This window comes from Leptidea sinapis, chromosome 22, assembly GCF_905404315.1.
Source record: "Leptidea sinapis chromosome 22, ilLepSina1.1, whole genome shotgun sequence".
Classification (NCBI taxonomy): Eukaryota; Metazoa; Arthropoda; class Insecta; order Lepidoptera; family Pieridae; genus Leptidea; species Leptidea sinapis.
Genome location: NC_066286.1, coordinates 3496130 through 3524038, shown reverse-complemented (window position 1 = coordinate 3524038; position 27909 = coordinate 3496130). Strand labels below are relative to the sequence as shown.

At 37.9% G+C, this 27909-nt stretch overlaps 1 protein-coding gene across 1 annotated transcript; it reads left to right on the top strand.

The window, feature by feature from the left end:
• Positions 1-2556: 2556 nt before the first annotated feature.
• Positions 2557-25937, top strand: LOC126970972 (DNA topoisomerase 3-beta-1). Its single transcript, XM_050817127.1, has 15 exons — positions 2557-2774; positions 2845-3134; positions 3626-3845; positions 5055-5301; positions 6595-6712; positions 8129-8211; positions 8824-8960; positions 10259-10446; positions 10633-10749; positions 13179-13334; positions 13489-13743; positions 16078-16265; positions 18204-18353; positions 18980-19160; positions 25259-25937. The coding sequence occupies exons 1-15, from the start codon at positions 2684-2686 to the stop codon at positions 25388-25390; spliced, it is 2553 nt and encodes an 850-aa protein (XP_050673084.1). The 5' UTR covers positions 2557-2683; the 3' UTR covers positions 25391-25937.
• The last annotated feature ends 1972 nt before the right edge of the window (positions 25938-27909 follow it).

The following is a 27909-nucleotide window of genomic DNA, read 5'->3' as shown; positions in this document are numbered from 1 at the left end:
AATCCGACATGTTACGGTATAACAGTAGTGTTTAGACAATTTTGCAACATATTTTGCATGTCAAAAAAAATAAAATAAAAAAAATGAAGATGTACCCCAGGCTCGAACCTGGGACCTTCTGCACAACGAGCATATGTGATAACCGCTGTTCCACGGCAACTGTAAGAAGTGTGCCGAAATATACATCTACTAAGTAAGTGTTAGGTTATTTTCGTTACGGAATTTCTGGATTCGGTCCCCACGCTCAAGGCCCGCGATAGAAGCTATGCAATAGCTTAAAATAAAAACAAAGGTACTAAATAGTACACGTGCTTGGTTTAATGGTTTCTGTTATATACATAATGAAGAATTTGGGAATTGAGAATCTAAATTGAGAATTTAAATTATATGTGTGTGTGTGTATATATATATAAACTTTTAATATCGCTTATTTTAATATCAAAAATTTTGGTTATCTTTATTGCAGTATTATATATAAATTAACAAAACAAAAAATAATACTGAATTTGTGATATATTTAAAACACTTTGTGCACAAATTATTCGAGTACAGATATTCACTGTTGTACATAGATGATAAATACCTATACCCTTAATGGTCACAAGATTATAATTTTACTCCATCCAAAAAAACTAAAAAGCACGCTTTATATAAAATTCAACTAGAAAATAAATTTAAATTGAAAATAGTGTAAAAAAATATATTTTACTGTAAAAAATGCGTGGGGTGCTTTTTAAGATATTATTAAAATAATAATTCTTCTACACCCCACGCTTTTTTTTACAACAAAATATATTTTTTTACACTATTTTCAATTTCAATTTATTTTGAAATAGAAATAGAAATAGAAACACACTTTCTTTCAGAATATTCTATTTTTTAGTTGAATTTTATATAAAGCGTGCTTTTTAGTTTTTTTTAACTATTTTTTATTTTTCATGTTTTAGTTAAATTTTCTATAAAAGCGTATTTTTAAAACTATTAAGTACTTTAACATCAATTCTTGCCTTATCGACTATAGATGAAAATTATATAAATTAACAAAAATCATATTTTGCAAATTGAAGAATTGAATAATTTTATCAAATTAGTGTAATGTCATCGGTCCTCGATAAATCTACAAAGTTTGAACGAAATCTAGCCGTTTAAAGTGGGTCAAAATCGCGCCCAAAGAAGTCGGCCGTACGAGAAGGTTCCGTCCGAGACGTTCTGGGCCGCCCTTCGAGCCTCGACCCACGTTGGTTCCTGTAGTACCGTGCACCGGTGGATGCTGTGTGGCGAGGAGCAGTAATGGTAGGTGGTACATGCATTGTTCCTTTTTTCAAGGTTGCATTATTGCGCCTACCAAATAATCTACAGTCCATTCTTAATATCGAACACCAACATTACACGTCTTATGACTGTAAAAGTATGGACATTAGAAAATTGAGTTTTAAACAAACGTTGCAGAAAATAAATAAATTTACAAAAATGGACGGATTTTTTTATGGGCCATTAATCGTAAACAGTCATTTCTACAAAAAAAACTTATGGGAAATAAAAGGTGCGAAATTTTATTTTCTGCAATAATGGTTAAGTATATTTGTTTTGTCTTAAGTGCATAGTTTCCGAGATATCGGCAGCATTTTGTAATTTTATACTCAGTGTGTGACCCTCAGTCTTACAATAAATATAAAATAAAACAAAATAAATAAAAATATGTGTATGTGTACACACGGTAAAAATGAAACCTCTGCAAAGTTCCTGATTAAAAATACTCATTGAAAAATATTGAAAAAATAAACAATCGCTTCATGAAAACTATATATTTATTATAAATACAAAAAAGAATTAGGATTATTGAAAACAATTCAAATTCTAAATAAATATAATTTTCAATACTTTTCAATGTTTTTTTAACAGGGGTACGCTACGACAAATTGAGATGAAAAAAGAGTATCAGGAGTATGAGGATATTATATGTAAGGTTTACTATTTGTCACTAAGCCTTTTTTAGGCTATATAATTTTTATTATTTAATATTTTAAAGTTAACAATTATACTACATATAATATTACAATTTCTGCAGCATGCATCGTTCCATGCACCCCGGGAATCTCGGATAGGATATCCAAGTTGTTGAATACATTATTTGGCGCGGCGGCCAAAATAATAGTTTTATAAATAGTATCTGGCAACGGCGCCTCTATCGTCTTGTTTTTCGTTTCATGGAGTTTCAAATCGAAACGATTTTAAAAAAGTTTCACTTCAAAAATTGGACCGTAAATTTAGTGCGAGATTAAATTCTATTTTTACTGGCCCACCTGATTTACTTTGTTGTGATTGAACCGCTTTTGTAGGGTTTCTTTGCTAATTACTGTACTTCCTTCCTTTTTTCCTTCCGTCAATTAATGTTTTAACTCATACGATACGAGCCAGGTCCCGAGTTAAGTTGACGGACTAAATGTCAAAGAGTAAATATTATTATATTCTATTTACACTTGGACTTGTGTTTGACTATGTGAAAGAATAAACTACTCTACAACGAGAGTTCATTAATTGGATGTAGTGGTTATATTCTCTTTGCTAATTGCTTGTGTTTATAGATAAATAAATAATTAATAATTATATTTTTGAAATGAATAATTAATTAACTTAACTAAGTCGACTTGCTAAGATATTGTAGATATAATTTCTAAGCAAAATGAAAACTGCTTTGATGGTAGCTGAAAAGCCATCTCTAGCTCAGAGTTTGGCTAATATCCTTAGCAATGGAAAATGTTCTACTAACAAGGGTGGGTTATATTTTAAAAGCCATTAATATAACTAAGTAAATGTAATCTCATTGTCTAATTATTTTTGCAGGTTCTAATTCACCTTGCGCAGTTTATGAGTGGAATGGAAACTTTAAGAGCGAACCAGTCAAATTTAAGATGACATCCGTTTGTGGGCATATTATGAGCCTAGATTTTACCGGAAAGTACAATAATTGGGATAAAGTTGATCCAGTAGAACTATTTAGCTGCCCTACTGAAAAAAAAGAGGCTGTCCCGCGTTTAAAAATACCCTTCGTATTGGCTCAAGAAGCTAGGGGATGTGACTATCTTATTCTCTGGTTAGATTGTGACAAAGAAGGAGAAAATATTTGTTTTGAGGTATATTTAACTATTATAAAAAATTATTGTATATATATTTTTTTTACTTATATATTAACCTAGTTCATATTACATATGACACTATTTTGTCTAAGGAAATACCAATTTCAGTTAAAGTGCATTTCAAAATTGGGTATTTGTAACAATCAATTTTAATATTGATTGATTAGCGCCACAATAACATTTTCTTCAAAAACCATAAAGTAAAATATGATAAATAAATTATTTCCAACCTAAGTCAGTTATAAAATGGTTAAGCAGTGGTCTCCATTGGACCCTTGGAGGAATGTTTTAGAAGTACAATTCAAAAAACTTCATATAAAATGTTTTCTATTAACTGGTTTTTGGTGGTCCATATTATGTTTTAATTGAAAATTGTCATCTGAAAAATACTTGAATAAAATAAAAAATTGGTGAGGGTAAGACTTGAATCAGCCCAGGTCATCCATTTAAGTTATAACTTGAACTTTCAATAAGAAACCCACTTTCAGGTTATGTGTTGTGTTGCACCGTATATGAAGGGCGATGTATATTCACCTTCAGTTACACACCGAGCCAGATTCTCTGCCATTACAGACAAAGATATAAAGGCAGCCATGTTAAACTTGGTTAGGCCGAATGAAAATGAATCTCGCAGTGTTGATGCAAGACAGGAGCTAGATTTACGTATTGGATGTGCTTTTACAAGATTCCAGACTAAGTATTTTCAAGGTTTGTTAAACTTCTGTTCCATACTAATGATAATGTATTCATGGGCTACATTCCACTACTTAATATTCTGTGCCTCTTTTGCTTGATAAAGCACTTATCTAAGACCAGTGCTTATTTGTCAACTTCAACCACAACCTTTTAAATTGTTTTGCCCATGTGTGTAGGTTTTCTCATAATATTTTTTTTCACCATAACAGTAGTGAATATTATACATAATAATTAGGAAATTAAAAAATCATATTGTTACTTAGCAATAGCACTATGTTCCCTTTTGGCCACTATTAAATTCAAGTTTTCTTAATATTTTATCTCTCTGTTTGAAGTTTTAATGTTAGTGATAATATGGTTATTTATGGATAACATTATCAATTATAACTAAACTATCTTCCTTAATCCGTCACTGGCTAAGCTGCCACAAAGCGAGTGGCGCACATGCACGTCTTAAGCCGCCGCGCGTTACCGACGCTAATTTCAAAAGGCTTGTGTTACAATAAAACTTATTGCTTTTGAAGTGTTTCAGCTTGTTTATAAAAACGAACATCAATACTTTTGTTATTAAACATACACTAGGGCTTTGTTAGATTACATAAACAATAGATACTGCCTAATTTAAACAAATTTCGTTTAAAGTAGGGCTAAACTGCAGACCGCATTTTGACGCCTTGTCATATTAACACAAATAAAGTTTTAAAATTAAATATTCTTACTTTTATAGTCTTTTAAATTACCTTTCTTGTGGTATATCGTGTAGCTTGTTTTACTCTGTGTATATTTAACGAAAAAATATATACCTACCATTGTGTGCCAACCAGACATACAACGTCTGGTTTGGCACTCAACGGTAGTTTTGATAGCAGACGTCAGACGTCTGATTGGCACCTTGCGGGTTAAAAGCCTATGCTGTTGCAGTAGAACTTGGGTGGCTGCAATCACTTAACAAACACACAGATTATAATTTGTCATATTTCAAAAAGTGTTAGTAGGAGCCCCGAGTTATATATAATTAATCTATAATTAGTCTTTAATTATTTAGTAATTAACTTGTCAATTGCCATTTATTTGACATTCTGACACTTGTTTGATGTTGTTAAAAGAACACAAACAAGGATTGTTGAGGCTGCTACACCACACACAGTATTATGAAAACTTTATCTGTTTTCATAATACTGTGCTATATAAGTAGAACAATTCTCAAATTTCACATTTCAGGAAGATATGGTGATTTGGATTCTTCACTAATCTCATATGGCCCCTGCCAAACCCCAACATTAGGGTTTTGTGTTCAAAGACATGACGACATTCAGACTTTCAAACCAGAAACATACTGGGTGTTGCGAGTCACGGCATCTACTAGTGAGGGGCGAGAACTGCCATTGGAATGGAAGAGAGTCCGAGTGTTTGAGAAGGATATTGCGAACATGTTTCTGGCTAATATCAAAGAGATAAAGGAAGCTGTGTAAGTATTGCTCACATTTTATGTATAATTTTGATACTAATTAAATTTCTAATGAAACTTTATAAACAATGCGCGACTCGAATCTGCGACCTCCCCTTTGGCTCGAACTCGAATGGTTGGCTCAGTGTTAAGAGCACTTGAACGGAATCCAGAAGGTTCAAGCCCGCACCGTTCATAAATTTTGGTTACAAATTTAATTTGTATGTTTAATCCTAGAAGTAAAGGATATCACTTTAAAAAAATAACAAAATTGTAAATATAATTTTGACTTTTGATAATATATTGAAATCCCGCTAAGTTTCTTGCACCACCCACCCTTTCAATAGTTGATTTCCATATTTTTAATTATTTAGATTATATGTTTACAATATAAGTATATTAAAAAAATGTATTAAAACGAATTAAATTTGACTCATGTATGTATAAACAGTATACTTAGACATATTCATTTTATACATAAAACTTTTTGATAAGAATCCTCCTATGCAGGAGGAAAACAAAAAGCACTAGAAAATATTAACATCTTTCACATTTATTACACTCCTATTCACTACTACTAGTATTGGTATTGGTAAAGGGCTTCTGTTTCCGCAATTAGACCGCTTAATTAGGTCTATTTTGCGTGCAGTGTTGGCCAGTCATTCCAACCAGCCCAGCTCGTTCCAGAAGTTCAGAACACTCCTGGGGTGTTCGCAGACTTCCTGGAGCGACCTTGTATTTACTAAGGTTTGTGCCCGTTGGTTGGCCACCCCAGCACATTCCAGGATTACGTGAGTGACCGTTTCATCTTCGGTTAGACAGCCCCTGCACTTAGGACTGTCCGTAACGCCGATTGTATATAGGTGTTTGTTCAGTGATGTGTGACCCGTTAGGGTGCCGACCATAATTCGGATGTCATGTCTGTTTAGGCTAATATATCGACGTGTCAGTTTGGGCGATAGTGCAGGAATCGCCTCTTTCGACTGTCTGCAGCCTGAGACATTTGTCCATCGGGTTCTATGTAGGTTGTTGGTGAGAGAGCGTATCCATGACCGCATTTGGCTGAAGGGTAGCGGCAGGCCTGGCCCTGGGCCAGCCACTTGCGTTTCCGACCCCCGCCTTGCAAGTTCATCCGCTGCATTGTTCCCCAACGAACCGCTGTGTCCTTCACTACTACTTATTAAAAGCCTTCTATTTGAGCAAATACCTAAATTCAATTCAAAACTTGTCCAATAACCAATTATAATTTATGGTATACTATTGAACCAACTCATTCCAATTATAAAGTATTAATATTTTCATATACCATTACAGGGTTGTGAATATTCAGGCAAAAGAAAAAATAAAGCCTCGACCTGTGGCATTAAATACAGTGGAGCTGATGAGGGTTGCCAGTTCCGGGCTCGGTATTGGACCTCACACTGCAATGCAGGTATTATTTACTTCATATATAAAGCTTTATTGCTGCTTGTAACTAATAAATAAATTATAAAAAAAAATAATTAGACATGTAGGAATGTGTCACTTTTTCTTATTCCAAAAAGCCTTACTGTGTTCATTATATTACTATGACTACTTGAACCGTCTGCCTTGTTATGGACGATATACCATTACGATTTATATCCATGTTTTCAATCAATCTATTTTTTAAACACTGGTGACTAAATAAAGAAATAGTTATAGCAAATGAGATATTTGATAGTGTTCTTATGTAACAATTTTATTTCAATAATTATATTATCATTTGGTGAAGTTATGCTCAACTTTAGGCTAGTTACCCCCTTCTTATAATAGGATTGTCATGTTATTCTAAAATATATCAAAAGCGATAAAGTTTTTGAAAAAAATTAAATATGCCTGCAGCTAACTCGGACGTGGTTTTTCGATGGATCCGCTTCCACAATAGCCTTCAATACTTCATTATCAACTTGGGTCACAGGCCGTCCACGGGGCTTGTTCTGCAGGTCGAAATTTTCAGAACGAAAACGTTGGAACCAAAAACGAACTGTGTTTTCTTATGCAACATGACCGCCATACAACTCATTTACCCTTAGAGTCGTTTCCGCAGCACTAGTGCCACGGCGGAACTCGTACTCGTAAATAATGCGATACTTCAAGTAATCTATTTTGTAAAATGAGAGACGCAAACAGAAAAAAACAGAAGAAAAAAACAAATGAATGACGGTCATCGAAGCTGTACAAATTTGAATTTGGAATTCCTTACCTTAAAGAGGAGAACATCGTGATTAAAGTGGCCAGTACTAAATACGCCAATTTCATATGTAAGGACCTAATATATCTTATGGCATGTAATTAAATTCCTTACTAGATTTAAACTGGAGAGTTGAACAAGCATATCTACCAAAATTTCAATTCCATCTAGATAGACGATTGGCATAGCGATAAAACACTTTGGGTAAAGAGTGTTGGAGGAGTAATCTCTAACAACCAACCTCTCCAAATACAGCATCGATATTGTGAGCTGTTTCTGCTGCGTCAGTTTCACACCCGAACTCTTTCCGCTAATTTTCAATCTTTACTTTTAAAGCCGAATGAAAAAACAGTTTAAAAGAAACATAACAATTTTGTACACTTTCTTCTAAATCTATATTATATATCTCCATATGTTCGGAAAAACTAGAGCTCGTGAGACTCACTCAGGAACATACAATTCTAGCTGTCATGCGAAAAAAGATTCGCGAGGATTTCCTCGCGAATCGTGAGATTTCTCACACCAAAGAGATTATTATATTTCTTATATTATAATTCAGAGAGCTATATGCTAAAACGAAGTTTCATATTGAAACCCGTATAATATTAAGAATGTTGTATAAATAAATGATTGCAGCATGCAGAGCGGTTGTATACACAGGGCTACATCTCTTACCCTCGTACAGAGACCACCAGCTATCCAGAGAATTATGACCTTATGTGAGTACATTTAATATCGATTATCATTTGTGTCATTAATCATTAAGATTGGAAGTGATTTATCAAGAAGACCTTTCGCTGGCTTCTATTCCCATTTGTTCTTGATAGAAACGTTCTTCAAATTATTATTTATCTCCTTCCGCGTTTCGTGACGTCGGGTCAAGGTAGACATTTCATCATCATGAAGGCCTGTGATGACTTACGGTACATAGACGTGGTCGCTAGATATGGGTCTGATGAGAAAGCTCAAGGTCGCTCAGTGGGCAATGGAGACAGCTATGCTCCGACTTTCCCGGCGAGATCGAATCAGTAATGCATTGCCCAAATTATTGCAAAACTGAAGTGGCCGTTGACCCACATGTTCATCGAACAGATGGCCGTTGGTGCAGTAAAGTCCTCGTAAGGCGACCACGTACCGGAAGACGCAGGGTCGGTAGGCCCCCCACAAGATGGACCGACGATCTGGTCGAGATCGCCGGAATACGTTGGATGAAGGTAGTGCAGGACCGATTGTCGTGGAGATCTTTGGGGGAGGCCTTTGTCCAGCAGTGCAGCACACGTGGTTTTTATTAGAAATTTAATAAAACTTGCTAAACATAACTTCTTGTGCAGGGGTACTCTTCGTCAACAACAGCACTCAACTAAATGGGGTGCCGAAGTTAAAGCGCTGATCGCAAATGGTATCAACAAGCCGAAAAAGGGGAAGGATGTTGGTGACCATCCCCCTATCACACCAATGAAAGCTGCTAGTAAGTATTTGTTGTGTCAAGTAGTCACAGGAACATAATATGGTAATAGATCATAGATCTTATAACCCGGTTCACTCCTGGTATCTTTCCTATACAGGATGTAATTGATAAGTGTGACCAGGGTACTATTATAGTTATCAAAAAACTTATTAAATTGATATTAAAAGTATGTAACCTAATCAGTAAAATGAATTCAATAACTTTTTAAAAATCAAATGAGAAGTATCTAAATTTTTGATATAAAACTCTTCGATACATTTAGTATGAGATTAGTAGAAAGATCATTGTATCACACAACAAGGATTTCACTTCAAATACAAAAATTTGTACTTACTAAGAAATAATCTTATTGAATTGAATTCATTTTACTGATTAGGTTACATACTTTTAATATCAAAAAACTAATTAAATTGATATTAAAAGTATGTAACCTAATCAGTAAAATGAATTCAATAACTTTTTAAAAATCAAATGAGAAGTATCTAAATTTTTGATATAAAACTCTTCGATACATTTAGTATGAGATTAGTAGAAAGATCATTGTATCACACAACAAGGATTTCACTTCGTATACAAAAATTTGTACTTACTAAGAAATAATCTTATTAATCTCAATATTGATGAAAACCGAGTAGAGTCTTTTCAACACAAATTGTAATCATTATAATTTAATTCATTAATACCATCATCATGCCCATTCTTTGACTTGTGTGTCTCCAGTTTAATTATGCTTGTAATGTCTCGCCTTTGGTCACGGTTGAAACAAGTGTTCTTTAGTAAGAAGTAATACACCCGTGGAAGTCCGTCGTTGTGCAGTGCATTATTTATGTAGCAGTTAATGGCGCACGTATAATGTCACTGTCGATGTCAAGACACTATAATGCCAAATATGAAGGCGGGCACGATAAGGGGTCTGAGAGTGTGATGATCAATATAAAAATGTTCTTGTGTTATAGTGTCAGGTGTGATAAAGTTGGAAAGTTTAATAGAAAAGACATTTCGGATGTAGTAATGGTGTCAAAATCTGGCATTATGCTTAGTCAAAAGAAAAAATACATATTATGCAATAATCCACAACAATTTAATATTTTAAAGTGATATCCCTCACTTATGGGATTAATTTGATGGAGCTACAACCTGATAGTTGAACAAGACGTACCAAGAATTGCGACCCAGGCGTACTCGAACGGACGGCTCAGTTGGAAAGAGCGTTCGGTCCGTCCCGCATCATTCATAAATTTTGGTTACATATAAATAGGTTGAAAAATTTACAATGTATTTTAAAATTTTTGTAACAGCTGAGGCAGAACTAGGCGGCGACCTCTGGCGCATCTATGACTACGTTACGCGACACTTTATCGCGACATTGTCGCGCGACTGCAAGTACTGCTCCACGACCATCACGTTCCAAGTGGGCTCTGAGACATTCTCGTACACCGGCAATACGCTCGTGGATCCCGGCTACACTGAGATTATGCATTGGCAGGTAATTAATACATTAAAGTTTGTAACACAGGTTTTTGTGTCATGTGAAGTGAACGGTTTAAAATTGTACTTATTTTAAAAAGAAAGGTGTAGAAATAGAATGTACGCCTGTTATTCGTGTGGTGTTGCAGAAGAATTTGGGCGTTTTCCATTAAAAAATTAACAAGTATTTTTTGCGTTTTTTCAGGCGATGGGGAAAGACGAGTTTGTGCCTCAGCTGAATATAGAGGAGGAGCTTCGCGCGCACGATCACAGACTCGTCGAGTGTCAGACGTCACCGCCGGACTATCTGACCGAGTCCGAGGTGAAGACTTAGATCACTCCATTATCACATTAACCTGATTAGCACTATTACGATAATTGAAGATTATTGCCAAAAGAGTAATGGCAGACCCCCGAACAAATTTAAGTCAGTGACTTTTTGATGTCAAACTACCACTACTATAACTACCATACTATCTAACGACCTTACAAATAAACTTGGAATAAAGCTATAACTGAGAATAAACCAAGAATATGAAAAATGTTGACAATATCACTCAAAACAATGATAATTATGAAGTTTAACGTTTTCAAGCAGCCTTGCAAATTAACGCGGGAAACGTTATACGTGCGAATAAACCAATCATAAGCAAAATGAACTAATTGTAAACATATTGCATATTCTTGGCTTATTCTCAGTTATAACTTTATATATCTAGTTTATTTTATTTGTAAGGCCGTAAGTTTTATTAAAAAATTAGGCACTACTCTGGCTTAGGGTGTGATATTGATGGAAGTCAAGAATTAAAATTTCTAATTTCGCTTTTGGAGGTTATGAGATTTAGAAAAATCTTAAGATCGAATTATAAAAGAACTAAATACAATTAAAAATCTATAAGACATATAAAAGAATACCAAGGTATCCATAGGTGTGTAAGTGTTTGATATTGTATTTTTAATATAATTAAATTAAATTAAAATTAATAATATTGATAATATACGAGAGCGGGGTGATAAGTAACTAGCCTTTTAAAATAAATAATAGTTTAAAAAAAAACTAAAGAACACGCTTTATATAAAATTCAACTCAAAAATAGAAAATAAATTTAAATTGAAAATAGTGTAAAAAAATATTATATATTTCATTGTAAAAAAAGCGTGGGATGTAGAAGAATTATTATATAAAGCGTGTTCTTTAGTTTTTTTTAAACTATTCTTTATTTTATTAGGCTAGTTACTTATCACCCCGCTCTTATTTTTAATTTTTTAGTTAATTTTTTTAGATTGAATGAAGGGATTTTAATATTTGCGAATAAAAATATTTTAGTTATATTGAATGATCACTTAATTCAGCTAGCCCGAGATCCCCGAACTAGTTCTTATAATAATTAGCTCAGTTAAATCACGCATTCATAATTTATAATGGAAATAAAAATTCACCGCCATCTATTCGCTTCTAAACGAATTAGATACTTTAATTTTGTGGAACTGTCTTGACATATCGCGCGTTTCCTTTTTAGTTTACAATAAATTACTGGATGGCGCTTATAAGTGATTTATTTAATTAAAATTATATAAATTAACAAAAATCATATTTTGCAATTGAAAAATTGAATAATTTTATCAAATTAGTGTAATGTCATCGGTCCTCGATAAACCTACAAAGTTTGAACGAAATCTAGCCTTTTAAAGTGGGTCAAAATCGCGCCCAAAGAAGTCGGTTACAAACATACAAACGTACAAGTGAAGCTAATATAAAGCGTGTAAAAAAACACTTAACTTTCCGTGATAAAATTAATTTAATTTTTCGACTGTCTCCTTGAACGTCGTCTCCGTGAACCTTTATATTTATTTCATCCTCGTTCTAAAGCAGTAATGCCTTCCAAAAAATGATTTCTTCGAGGCCTGCAAAGTACTCCTCTACAGCGGCTGTGACTTCATCATTTGTGGCAAATTTCTGTCCGCCCAAAAAAATTATGAGCTTAGGGAATAAGGAGGAAGTCTGATAAATAAGGTGGTTTTGGGGCAGCAAATCATATTTCAATTCGTTGATTTTTGTCCTAGCTTTAACACATGTGTGAACCCTAGCATTGTCTTGGTGGAAGATTATTTTTTTCGCAAACCTCGTCGTTTTTGTTGAATACATTGATCTTTGAATTTATTGATGAAGCTTATCTAGAAGATGTATTCTCCATTAATTGTTTGACCTTTAGGAAGGTAATCTATCATCAAGATCCCATCTGCATCCCAAAAGACGAAAGCCATCACTTTTCTTTTTTGGAGCCAGGCATCCGTATTGAGTCCACTGTTTTGATTGAAATAATGATGTGTTCTGTAAAGTTGTAGTAAATTATTTTATACTATCATCAATACATTTCATAGCGAACGCGATGTGAAGAATAATTTAGGTAATTTAGTAACACCTTGGGTTACATTGTTGGTTAAAACTCCAAGTAAGGATCCCTAATATTCTGAAAATAAGCCTATGTCAATCGGAGATAGTGAAGTTTCCCAACAGTGAAAGAATTATTCAAATCGGTTCAGTAGTTTCGGAGCGAATTCAATGCAAACAAACAAAAAAACAAACGAACAAATAATCAAATATTTCCTCTTTATACTATTAGTATAGATGGACGTTACGAACGATGAAATGCGAGTCTCTTTGCGAAACGCACTTTACCGTATCTATTTAAATTTATTTATGTGGGTTAAGGTTGGAGGTTGGTTATGTGACCTGTGTGGTTTTTCCAGTTGATCACTCTGATGGAGAAGCACGGCATCGGCACTGACGCGTCCATTCCGGTTCACATCAACAACATCTGCCAGCGGAACTATGTCGGTGTGGGCAGCGGCCGCCGCCTCGTACCGACCTCGCTGGGAGTGGTGCTGGTGCATGGCTACCAAAAGGTGCGTACCTGGTACCTACTAACAATTATAATTAAGCCTATTATAGAATGAAAACCTTTGCCCTTTGGACAAAGCCTCCTCCAACTGTGACCATTACCTCTGTCGCTTGGTGATCTTGTTCATGTTGTACCTGTGGCCTTGTGGAACATTCCAGATCGATCCAGAACTAGTTCTGCCCACGATGCGTTCCGCCGTTGAAGAGCAGCTGAATCTGATAGCGGTGGGTCGCGCGGACTTCCAGGCGGTTCTCTCGCACACCACGGAAATCTTCCGCAGAAAGTTCCAGTACTTCGTGCGATCTATGGAGGCTATGGATCAGCTGTTTGAAGTCAGCTTCTCGTCGCTCAAAACAAGCGGGAAGGCGCTATCGCGATGTGGCAAATGTAGGCGATACATGAGATATATTATGGTAAGTATACCACTGGGAGGCTCCTTTGTACAGGATGCCGGCTAGATTATGAGTACCACAAGGGCGCCTTTTTCTGCTGTGAAGCAATAATGTGTAAGCAATATTGTGTTTCGATCTGAAGGGCGCCGGGCGCTAGTGAAATAACTGGGCAAATGAGACTAAACATCTTATGTCTCAAGGTGACAAGCGCAGTTATAGTGCTGCTCAGTATTTTTGGGTTTTTCAAGAATCCTGAGCAGCACTGCATTGTAACGGGCAGGTAGTATTAATTACCATGATCTGAACGTCCTGCTCGTCTCGTCCGTTATTGTCATAAAAAGTTAGATATCGCAGCGACGCCTTATTAAGAATCCCGAGTGTAAACTTAAGGGGCCTCTCCTATCGACAGAAAAATTGTTCATTTTCGTTTCTTACCAGAGCTGACCCGGCAACCGTTAAAAAAGGCATAAAAAGGCATTTATTTTCTCAAAATTGATTCCTTTAGAATTTTTTTTGATGTCATTTCTTATACTACTAGATACTACTACCGCTTCGGAAACAAATGGCGCTCTGAGAGAGAGGAAGCGGCGCAAGAAACTCTCCCAGCATTCTTTTTTTTGCGCTCTTTTCAATAAAAATATACAATATTGTACAGTCATTTCTATCGCTATAAAATAATCACAATCTAGTCCCAGGCTGTCCGATCATTTAGATATTCAGCAGTGGAGTAATAGGATTTACGACAAAGCCATTTTTTTTATAAAACATTTAAATTTATTTATAGATAATGCCTGAACAGTGGCTGAGACTTTATTGTAGAAGTGTATACATTTACCCTTAAAGCTATTAAAGTTGTTTTGTAATATAAATAAAGTACCCCGCGCCCGCTCATTGTATGAGTTTTTGTCATATGTAATGAAATGCCATTGACAGAATTATTTATATTACGAATATATTTTCTATATCGACAAAACATTGGCTAGGAATAAGTAATCCCGATTGATTACATACTAAAACCTTCTCCGAATTACTCTGCATCCTACGGTATAAGTGTTATTCTGATCGGTTCAGTAGTTTTTACAGTATAACCGAAGGAAACGACTCACCATTTATGAGTATAGATTATGTAGTGTAATGGCAGGTTTGGGTTATTGATAAATAATTTTATACAATATTATTGAAAATATCACAGGAGCGAATCAAGACCAAAATCAATTTTATTTAAAGACTTGCAATTTACATACTATTTAATTTGGTGCATCTATACTGTATTTTACTAAAACTTAAAAATATATCCACTTAATTCAGTACATTGTTACAAAATTAAAAATGTTATTTGGCGCATAACATATAAATTGCTTTTGGATAATTTGGCGCACATGCCTATTTTGTTTGTAACGGTTTTCTATAACAAACTCCCATCAAAAGTGACAGAGCTATCAATTCGCCATTTCAAATCTTATATTAAAAAACAATTAATTAAGGAAGCCTATTATAGAATACATGATTTTATAAATGCCAAGCTGGCCAGATGTCGCTCCATCTCGCATGACAGCTTGACAATATCTTAGGTTCTTGTAAACCGATGTAGAGCTATGACTATTTTTTGTATAATATAGTGCAATAGTATAATTATGGATACAACTTTGTATTTTTGTATATTAGAATAATTTATTTTGTGACTATTCAATCTGATCCTAGAGATTTTATTGAATAAAGATATTCTGATTCTGATTACCACGCCGCTAAGCTTCATTCACACGGTTTCAATGTATTTTATATGTAACCCTCAAGGGGGTACACATGTACGAAAGTGATACACGCGGTAAAGAGCGGTTTCTTACTGCTCTTTACCGCTAGTGCTCTCAGGCGCACACACCCGGGTATAATGACACCCGGTTTATGATTGAAGAAGAAAGAGTGAAGGTCATCGGGCATATGGAAATTTTGAAAAATTTACTGAATGTACCTGGTCAAAATAAAATTATTTTTTAATTCTAAAGTAACTAATCTGTTCATATCCGGTAACAGTTTTGACATTTTCAAAAGTTGTTCATTTAACCCCAAAGATACGTTAAAATTGCTGTTAAATATTATAGTTTTGACGTCTGTAACTTTCAACACAATATTTCTTTAGGGTTCCGTAGCCAAATGGCAAAAATAGAACCCTTTTAGATTCGTCATGTCTGTCTGTCTGTTTGTCCGTCCGAATGTCACAGCCACTTCTTTCCGAAACAAAGACATATACTGTTATAACTTGGTAAGTAGAGTAAGACTCGCACTTGGCCGCTTTTTTACTTTTTGTTTTCACATGTATCAATGAGTGTAGTACGAGTCAACTCTCTCAATATTCAGGCCAAGCCGGTGCGCCTGCACTGCTCGCACTGCGACGACACGTACACGTTGCCGCAGAACGGGACGGTGCGCATCTACCGCGAGCTCAAGTGTCCACTCGACGACTTCGAGCTGCTGTCATGGTCCAGCGGGAACAAGGGGAAGAGCTTCCCGCTGTGTCCCTACTGCTACAACCACCCGCCCTTCAGGTAACTCGGCTAACAGGCTCACGTCTTACGACCAGAACTTGGGTACGGATTAAATATTAATAAAAATTTGGAAGACTAATAATTATTTTGAAAATTTTGAATACAATTTACTTTTAAATTTTGTTTAAGAATCAGATAAATATCTATATTAGAAGCATGACATTTGTGGTGTCCGCGAGATAACCCGGGCAGCAAGCCGTTTCGACCCAGATTGGTCCTGGTATTCAATACTTAAAAGGCCCTATAATTACTCAATCTATATAATATAACCGAGGATATCTGTGCAAGCAAGCAAGGGCAATCCATGAAGGATGTGACTATAAACGTCGTAATAAGTAAAATGAGAAAATATTCCTTCACATTGCTGTTTTCAAGGAACTTTCTTCCACGTAGTACAAAGCTGTGGAATGAGCTTCCTTGTACGGTGTTTCCGGGGCGATACGACATGGGTAGGCTTCAAAAAAAGCGCGCATACCTTCCTTAAAGACCGACAGTGTGTGAAAGAGCAATAGTAAATATATAACTCTTTTTAACCGACTTCAAAAAAGAAGGAGGTTCTCAATTCGGGGTATGTTTGTTACCTCAGAACAGTCGACTGGATGAATTGGTTTTGATAATTTTGTGGTCCTATTGCAATTCCAGATTTGAGAATGGCATCCACGAGAAAACTATAAGTATGTGCGCGACAAATAGACGAATAACTCAATATCGCGCCAACCGATTTTGATGATTCTTTTTTATTGGAAAGGATATACCTCGAAGGTAGTTTGGTGAGAAGTAGAACTTGATTAAGTTCTGATTCTGAGATCCATGACAAAGTAACTCAACTTTACAATTCTTAGAAGCAAAATTAACGATATTCGGCCAAATCTCGTCGTCGTAATGGTCAACTAATAATTTTTCATATTTGATATGATGATTAATGGAACTCCTTAATGACCCACAGTAAGGGTGCGATCTGTGGTAGAATTTGTAACTGTCTGTAATCAAATTGCAATGCGCTTACATTCAAAAAATTAAAAAGTAAAAAAATAATTGCGTAATAAATAAGTGTTTGTGAGTGTAATTATATCTTATTTTGAAATAGGTTTTAATGAAATGTTTTTGTTAAATTTTTTTGAGCCATTAACTTGCTATTATATTAGTAATTTTTTATTAGGGAAGCTTATAGCCACAAACACAACACAGTTAAAACATGTGAATAAACATAAGGCAAATTAAAAGATACCACATATGAAAAATAAAAGAAAAATATTTATAACTGTATAAAATTACTAGTGGACCCAACAGACGTTGTCCTGTACACACGTGTTAAATTTGAAAAATCGGTCCTGCCGTAAGGAGGAGTTCACTAACGTACACATGAACAGGATAATTATATTATATGGACGGAATTGAGAATCTAAATCAATCTCAAATTCACTGGAACACACAAAAATTCATCAAAATCCGTCCAGCCGTTTAGGAGGTAGTTCAATTGTGAATCTAAACCATTCTCGAATCCACCTGAAGACGCACAGAAAGTTTCATAAAAATCGGTCCAGCCGTTTAGGAGGAGTTCAGTGACATACACACGCACACAAGAATATGTATATATATATATAAAGATATATATATATAAAGATATCTAAACTAAAGAGTTTAAAAGTTTTACAGTTAAGATTATAAAAATAAGTTTAATCTAGCGCCAACATATAATATTTACTAAGTGCATATCTAGTTAAAGATAAGATTGAAGTCTAGATAACAATATATTAATAAAATTTCGATCTATGCCAACTTAAAGAAAAAACACAAATCACACGTCACGCGAAAGCAGTACTTTGGGAGTGCTCGATTGTGCGGAGCGTTGCTGTGGTTAAAACATTCAACGTTGAGTATTGTACCGCATAATGCGCTTAATTGTAAACTATCATTATGAACCTTCTGTATCGACAGGGACATGAAGAAAGGCTTCGGTTGCAATTCGTGCACGCACCCCACGTGTCCGTATGGCGTCAATTCCACGGGCGTGTCCGGGTGTCTGGATTGTGACGGAGTTCTGGTGTTGGACCCCTCGGCTCCCAAGTGGAAACTTGCTTGCAATCGGTATTTTATTTTGTAACTTTAACTTATACATATAACACTAAAACATTCATTCAAATTAACACCTTATTTTGTTGCAGTAAAGTTCAAAATATATTGTATACGCTTATAAAAAGCTCATTGCTTATGGTGCGTCTCTTTCGCACATTTCATCGACGATGTATTTTGTTTTAGCAATTGCAATGCAATTATTTAGCAAAATGATTATAAACATCAATTTACACACATAATTTTGTTAATTTAAAGAGGCACTTACCTTAAATATGACACTCCATCCTTTTTATTTTCGTTATACTGTTATTTGGGCAGTTTGTCACTGAACACTGACATTGCGTGGCGTTGCATTCAAAGCGCGGTCGAAACACAACTGAATGAAAACTTGTATAATAGACGCGCAGGCAGAGTTTTGCTTCAGATAATTTTTGTGCTCCGTGGCGATCAGATCACTCACAGCAGCGACCGTGTGCTCACATTAATTATATCAGCTCATATATAGCCTTAATTTAGTCATAGTTAAAATTAGCACAGTTATTCTCTATCTAGTAGCAACCTAATACAGTCAAATTCAATTCAAATTTCAAAGTCTTAGTATGCTCTACAGATGTTAGCCTAAGACTGATGCATTTCAGATGTGACGTGATCGTGAACATATTCGAGGACGCGTCCCGCGTGACCGTGAGCGAGCAGTCGTGCGGCGACTGCGGCGCGCAGCTCGTGACCGTGGAGTACAAGGCGGAGCGCACGCGGCTGCCGGCCGCGCTCACGGAGATGACCGCCTGTCTGTACTGCGAGCCGGCCTTCACCGCGCTCGTGAGTATACTAATAATAATAAATATCACTCAACACGTGACCGTGAGCGTCAGTCGTGCGGCGACTGCGGCGCGCAGCTCGTGACCGTGGAGTACAAGGCGGAGCGCACGCGGCTGCCGGCCGCGCTCACGGAGATGACCGCCTGTCTGTACTGCGAGCCGGCCTTCACCGCGCTCGTGAGTATACTAATAATAATAAATATCACTCAACACGTGACCGTGAGCGTCAGTCGTGCGGCGACTGCGGCGCGCAGCTCGTGACCGTGGAGTACAAGGCGGAGCGCACGCGGCTGCCGGCCGCGCTCACGGAGATGACCGCCTGTCTGTACTGCGAGCCGGCCTTCACCGCGCTCGTGAGTATACTAATAATAATAAATATCACTCAACACGTGACCGTGAGCGTCAGTCGTGCGGCGACTGCGGCGCGCAGCTGGTGACCGTGGAGTACAAGGCGGAGCGCACGCGGCTGCCGGCCGCGCTCACGGAGATGACCGCCTGTCTGTACTGCGAGCCGGCCTTCACCGCGCTCGTGAGTATACTAATAATAATAAATATCACTCAACACGTGACCGTGAGCGTCAGTCGTGCGGCGACTGCGGCGCGCAGCTGGTGACCGTGGAGTACAAGGCGGAGCGCACGCGGCTGCCGGCCGCGCTCACGGAGATGACCGCCTGTCTGTACTGCGAGCCGGCCTTCACCGCGCTCGTGAGTATACTAATAATAATAAATATCACTCAACACGTGACCGTGAGCGTCAGTCGTGCGGCGACTGCGGCGCGCAGCTGGTGACCGTGGAGTACAAGCCGGAGCGCACGCGGCTGCCGGCCGCGCTCACGGAGATGACCGCCTGTCTGTACTGCGAGCCGGCCTTCACCGCGCTCGTGAGTATACTAATAATAATAATATCACTCAACACATGACCGTGAGCGTCAGTCGTGCGGCGACTGCGGCGCGCAGCTCGTGACCGTGGAGTACAAGGCGGAGCGCACGCGGCTGCCGGCCGCGCTCACGGAGATGACCGCCTGTCTGTACTGCGAGCCGGCCTTCACCGCGCTCGTGAGTATACTAATAATAATAAATATCACTCAACACGTGACCGTGAGCGTCAGTCGTGCGGCGACTGCGGCGCGCAGCTGGTGACCGTGGAGTACAAGGCGGAGCGCACGCGGCTGCCGGCCGCGCTCACGGAGATGACCGCCTGTCTGTACTGCGAGCCGGCCTTCACCGCGCTCGTGAGTATACTAATAATAATAAATATCACTCAACACGTGACCGTGAGCGTCAGTCGTGCGGCGACTGCGGCGCGCAGCTGGTGACCGTGGAGTACAAGCCGGAGCGCACGCGGCTGCCGGCCGCGCTCACGGAGATGACCGCCTGTCTGTACTGCGAGCCGGCCTTCACCGCGCTCGTGAGTATACTAATAATAATAATATCACTCAACACATGACCGTGAGCGTCAGTCGTGCGGCGACTGCGGCGCGCAGCTCGTGACCGTGGAGTACAAGGCGGAGCGCACGCGGCTGCCGGCCGCGCTCACGGAGATGACCGCCTGTCTGTACTGCGAGCCGGCCTTCACCGCGCTCGTGAGTATACTAATAATAATAAATATCACTCAACACGTGACCGTGAGCGTCAGTCGTGCGGCGACTGCGGCGTGCAGCTCGTGACCGTGGAGTACAAGGCGGAGCGCACGCGGCTGCCGGCCGCGCTCACGGAGATGACCGCCTGTCTGTACTGCGAGCCGGCCTTCACCGCGCTCGTGAGTATACTAATAATAATAATATCACTCAACACATGACCGTGAGCGTCAGTCGTGCGGCGACTGCGGCGCGCAGCTCGTGACCGTGGAGTACAAGGCGGAGCGCACCGTGCACGCGGCTGCCGACCGCGCTCACGGAGATGACCGCCTGTCTGTACTGCGAGCCGGCCTTCACCGCGCTCGTGAGTATACTAATAATAATAAATATCACTCAACACGTGACCGTGAGCGTCAGTCGTGCGGCGACTGCGGCGCGCAGCTCGTGACCGTGGAGTACAAGGCGGAGCGCACGCGGCTGCCGGCCGCGCTCACGGAGATGACCGCCTGTCTGTACTGCGAGCCGGCCTTCACCGCGCTCGTGAGTATACTAATAATAATAAATATCACTCAACACGTGACCGTGAGCGTCAGTCGTGCGGCGACTGCGGCGCGCAGCTCGTGACCGTGGAGTACAAGGCGGAGCGCACGCGGCTGCCGGCCGCGCTCACGGAGATGACCGCCTGTCTGTACTGCGAGCCGGCCTTCACCGCGCTCGTGAGTATACTAATAATAATAAATATCACTCAACACGTGACCGTGAGCGTCAGTCGTGCGGCGACTGCGGCGCGCAGCTCGTGACCGTGGAGTACAAGGCGGAGCGCACGCGGCTGCCGGCCGCGCTCACGGAGATGACCGCCTGTCTGTACTGCGAGCCGGCCTTCACCGCGCTCGTCAGTATACTAATAATAATAAATATCACTCAACACGTGACCGTGAGCGTCAGTCGTGCGGCGACTGCGGCGCGCAGCTCGTGACCGTGGAGTACAAGGCGGAGCGCACGCGGCTGCCGGCCGCGCTCACGGAGATGACCGCCTGTCTGTACTGCGAGCCGGCCTTCACCGCGCTCGTGAGTATACTAATAATAATAAATATCACTCAACACGTGACCGTGAGCGTCAGTCGTGCGGCGACTGCGGCGCGCAGCTCGTGACCGTGGAGTACAAGGCGGAGCGCACGCGGCTGCCGGCCGCGCTCACGGAGATGACCGCCTGTCTGTACTGCGAGCCGGCCTTCACCGCGCTCGTGAGTATACTAATAATAATAAATATCACTCAACACGTGACCGTGAGCGTCAGTCGTGCGGCGACTGCGGCGCGCAGCTGGTGACCGTGGAGTACAAGGCGGAGCGCACGCGGCTGCCGGCCGCGCTCACGGAGATGACCGCCTGTCTGTACTGCGAGCCGGCCTTCACCGCGCTCGTGAGTATACTAATAATAATAAATATCACTCAACACGTGACCGTGAGCGTCAGTCGTGCGGCGACTGCGGCGCGCAGCTCGTGACCGTGGAGTACAAGGCGGAGCGCACGCGGCTGCCGGCCGCGCTCCCGGAGATGACCGCCTGTCTGTACTGCGAGCCGGCCTTCACCGCGCTCGTGAGTATACTAATAATAATAAATATCACTCAACACGTGACCGTGAGCGTCAGTCGTGCGGCGACTGCGGCGCGCAGCTCGTGACCGTGGAGTACAAGGCGGAGCGCACGCGGCTGCCGGCCGCGCTCACGGAGATGACCGCCTGTCTGTACTGCGAGCCGGCCTTCACCGCGCTCGTGAGTATACTAATAATAATAAATATCACTCAACACGTGACCGTGAGCGTCAGTCGTGCGGCGACTGCGGCGCGCAGCTCGTGACCGTGGAGTACAAGGCGGAGCGCACGCGGCTGCCGGCCGCGCTCACGGAGATGACCGCCTGTCTGTACTGCGAGCCGGCCTTCACCGCGCTCGTGAGTATACTAATAATAAAGTATCCTTATCCATACTTTTCAATTTATCTTTAAGACAAGGCGTTATGCCAGATTACTGGAAAATGTGTTCCGTTACTCCAGTTCTTAAAAGCGGTGATAGACACGATATATAAAATACCTACCTATATCAAAACTCTACTATTCCTAAATTGTTTGAGAAAATAGTCCATGATACTATTTACCCAGCTGTAAGAAATATTTTATCAATTAATCAACACGGTTTTCTTAACAAAAGATCCACTGACCAATCTTTGTGAATTAGTGAATATAGTAATTAAGGCTATGGACGAAGGACATCAGGTTGATGCCATTTATACCGATTACTCAAAAGCTTTTGATATTATATCTCATTTTATATTAATTAAGAAATTAGCTGGCATCGATATTATGGCCTTCTAAGATGGCTAGAAAGTTACCTTACACAAACAACCCAAGCAGTTACGATTAAAGGCTATACTTCCAACTTTGTCCCCATTACTTCTGGCGCTCCCCAAGGATCTCATCTTGGCCCTTTATTATTTAATATTTTCATCAACAATATAGACAATATATTTCGGAATACAAGCTCTCTTCTCACGCTGATGATAATAAAATATTTACAAAAATTAAGAATTCAGATGATAGCACCCTTCTCCAGACTGACTTGAATAACCTTGGTAATTACTGCGTCAAAAAAGGTCTCACTATAAATATTGAAAAATGTTGTGCCATAAGTGTTTCAAAAAAATCTAATTCAATACTGTATAATTATCAGATATATGACACAAAATTAAAAAGAGTTCAAGAAGTTAGAGATTTGGGGGTAATCCTGGATAGTGAACTCACATTTAGAACCCACTTTCTTATCATTAATATATCATATAAAATGCTTGGTTTCATTTTAAGGCAGGAAAGTGAGTTTAAAAAATCGCATACATATTATTTAATCTTATACAATGCTTTTGTCTGGTCACATCTTGAATATGCGTCATTGGTTTGGAACCCCTGCTTAATAAAAATTAACTTCGACTGAACTCAATATCATTGTGTAGCTAATGACATTATATTATAAATTAAAATGAATAAGCCTATGAAATATTAACTATTGTATGATTGATGTTAATCTAAGTTTGCATGCCTTGTGGGTTAGGATAAGAGCACTTGTTAATTATAAGCCAACAACACATTATTACCTTATCTTGCAAATAAAGATGATTTGATTTGATTTGAATTATTATTCATTTAAACTGCTTGGAACATATTCAAAATAAATTCATTAAGTATTTAGAATTCCGACAACATTAAGATCCCACGTTCAATTTTCACTCCAACGATTTAAGTTCTTTGAAAGACCGTCGCACCCATAGAGACAATATTTTTATATAAATTATTACATAATATAGCTGATTCGCCATATCTATTAAGTAAAATAGGATTACGCTGCAGAAGGCTTACATCCCGATCTAAAGATGTATTAGATGTAAGTGATAGTAATGTCGAGGATAAAATGGTTTTGTGGACGAGTTATAAACTCTGATTTTCATTTCGATTGCGAGGAAATAAAACAGTAGTATAACATGGACAGAATACGGAAAGAACAGGTTTATAATTCGGACATGTTATAATAGAGCATACAGTCATATTGACATATTTCATGAAAAGTTAAATGTTTTCAGATCACTGGTTTGTGATAATTAAAATAATTACTGATTGTTTTTTTTAACCCCATTCTTATATTTTTTGTATTATGTGTATTATTTTGTGTATTAAGTATTGTATAATAGGCGTGTATAGTATTGTGTAACTTATATAGCTTGTAGTTAAGTTGTTAATTTGTATTACCTTTTAACTAAAAGTGTCGTATACTTAATTGTTGGAAACTTCACTGGTGAAAGTGTGAGTTTTAAGATTTGTTAAAATTTATCGTAATACTGTTTGTTTCCTATACATGAATAAATAAACGGGTTTGAACCCTTTGCATATCCGAATAACGGATGAAGAATACAAAAAAAATAAGGAATTTCGCAAACGTCAGAAAATGTTAGGAACCAACTTCACCCTGTCACTTTTGTGTTACAGTGATGCGCATTTTAAAATTTCACTCTCATAATTTTTTCATAATGTGCCTAACTTCAAATATATTTTAATCTCTTGATCTTGACTAGTGTGGTGATTCATTGACAATCAGAATGTAGTCATAAGTCTCGGGATGCACGTAATATGAGACGTTTCAACAAAGTAATTATTTTGTCGATTCCTTATCCATCAAGGATAAATAACGCCTTCTTTATCTCTGGAATGGGTACTTATTTTTGATAGGTTACCATGACACCTGTCTGTCCAATCATAATCTTAAAACACAAAATGGCGTGGCAAAAGTGAAAATGACGCCTCTATTTAAAAATTTCTATAATATATATCTCATAGACATAACTACATAACTATTCGTGAAATATCTTTTTTATGTATTGTTGCGATATTGTATTGTACTTGTATTTTTTGTTTTATTTTGAAAAGTTGTACATGACCTAGACGATTCTGGAATTTCTTGTTTAACGTTTTGGCACGTTACAGGTGGAGAAGCATCGTGCGGTGACGTCACGAGGGGGCGGGGCCCGGGGGCGGGGCGCCAGGCAGCGGGCCAACAAAGCAAGAAACAAACAACCTAAAGATAAGATGGCGCAGCTTGCTGCATATTTTGTATGAATTAAGGCAAATATGTGTCGTAAACAAACAATCACTTAATTTATGGTTTCTTTGTATTGTACGTAAATTACTGTCGAGACGTTTTTGCGTTTGTGTGTGTACGTGTACGGTCAGCATATTATAAAAATTATAAACAGTAGTTAACAGTATTTAAATATTTTATAAGGCAATAATTAAACTTTATTACCTTAAAAAAATGTAAATTTTTATTGCCTACGTCATATGGAACCTAATAATATTAATCGATATTAAAATAGTGAATATTAACATTTACATAATACACAACATAATTTTTAATTTATGTGAGTTTTATTTACTACACGGCCATATTTTCTCTGGACCTCACTGGAACGTGAATTCCTGTTGTGTCAATACGGTTTGCAGTTTCATTAGCGTTACATGTCGTGATATTTTCGTCTATCACTGCTTTGCTTTTGAAGTCATCGTTACGTTTTGACTTTTTTTGTTAATACTTCTGTATTTTCTATCGTCGCTATAATAGTTCTAATAATATATATATTAGAAAAATAAATATTTTTGTAGCTTACCCAAATTCTTTCATTGATTTTTCATCATTATAATAATAATAATAATCACCATCACAACATCTTCCATCCATCTATAATACAGAAAAAATTAATCGTAGTTTATTTATTGATACTTACATCCTAGTTATATTTGTTTTGCACACCGTAACAAAGCGACGATGTTAAGTCATTGATGTCATGTCCAGAGATAATGTAACCGGGGAATAGGTAATTATAGATTACAATTGTAGAAGTGATATCGAGCAAACACCATGACACAGCCAATAGTTTTAGCGCTTACTTGTGAAGAAGAGAAGCTATTCCGAATAAATTGTAGGGTGAAACATGATGACAGCGAGAAAGTACATTAACAAATTAAATGTGAATAAACTGATTCAAAATTTATATACCCATGTGTAGTTAGGCCAACCAGACGGGATAAATAATGTACACAAAGTTACAGGGGTACAAAACATTTTCATCAAAATTGAAAATAATTTATTGATATATTTCAAAGGTTGTCTAAAGCTGTCAGGCTGCGATTCCATAAAATAAAATCATCAACTACTCACAATAAAAGCAAAAATCAACAAGAAAACTTAACAGTTACGGATTAATAATAACAAAAACTAAGTATTTACGGAAACAAAAAAATACGTCGAACGTAATCAAAACAGGAATGATCAAAATGGCCGACCAAATGTTGACCACGAAACACACAACGACTGCTGTCGACCAACTGACGCTATTACTGTGTACGAGTCATAATAATCGCTCGCTATCGCGATGTAACTCACTAACGGTCCGTTTGTGTACATTATTTATCTCGTCTGGCTGGCCTTAGTATAAATCGTTCAGTATGGGCAAGTCTAAAACTATAAAACATACAAATATATATTCTTAGGAACGATGTCATCGAATTTAATAACAAGAAAACTTGAAAGAAAAATTTAGTGTTTTGAAAGTTGTCTCTCAAGACCGTTTTAACAACTTTCTGTATTGAGATACAGAGATATTGGAACAAAACTCAACAACATTATATGAATACTAAAAACCCTTATATTTGTGGATTGTAATTCTTTAGCCTATCGGATTTTTTTATTCAACATAACTACCACTGGGATAATACACGAATTAGGAATAACATACACGCACACACGAAAATATTGTTATATTTTTGATTCGTTTGTGAAGTTAAAGAAGACTACCTATATAAGAACATGTTATCTGTGAATAAAATTTTTTTTAGGTATATTTTTAAAATTTTAGTTTAGGTTTGGTCTCTTAAATTTGAAGGGGGCAAAATTAAGTAAATAAGTAGCAAATAAATATAACATGCTGTCTAACTGCGTTAACTGATTTTTGATGTTACTCATATAAAGTTTGTATAAAAATTGATAGATGGCGCTAGTAGTTGTTTACTTCGCGCTAACAAGATATGTAACGTTTTGCCCTATTAATTAGTTGGTTTGAATTTTTGTTGTTGTTCTTTATCAGAGTGAATATAGTGTTTTAATGTGAGTGTCAGTGTTTTAATGAGTGAGTGTGGATCCCTACGCAGGTAAAATTGTACATGGTGCCGAAACCAGGGATAATTGTAAAGTGGACTTTGGACTCTTGTGTATTTCAAAGACTTAGAAAAGTTTTGATCAATTTGGGACTTGTAATATTTTACAGAATATACAAGTAGATCATCAACTTAGAAAATTTCTATCAATTTAGGACTTGTAATATTTTACTGAATTTACAATATCATCAACTTAGAAAAGTTTCGATCGATTTTGGACTTGTAATCATTTATAAATTTAATAAGTGATTGATTTAATTCTTTGATTATTGGTGATTTTGAACGCAGACATGGCTGCTAAATTAATTAAAAGTCAAGCAGAATTAATTGCGAGATTAGAAAAATCATTGACGAACTTTAAGAAGAGCCCAAAATCAAGAGTTACCAAATCATATGTAGAGACAAGAATTACAATTTTAGAAGAT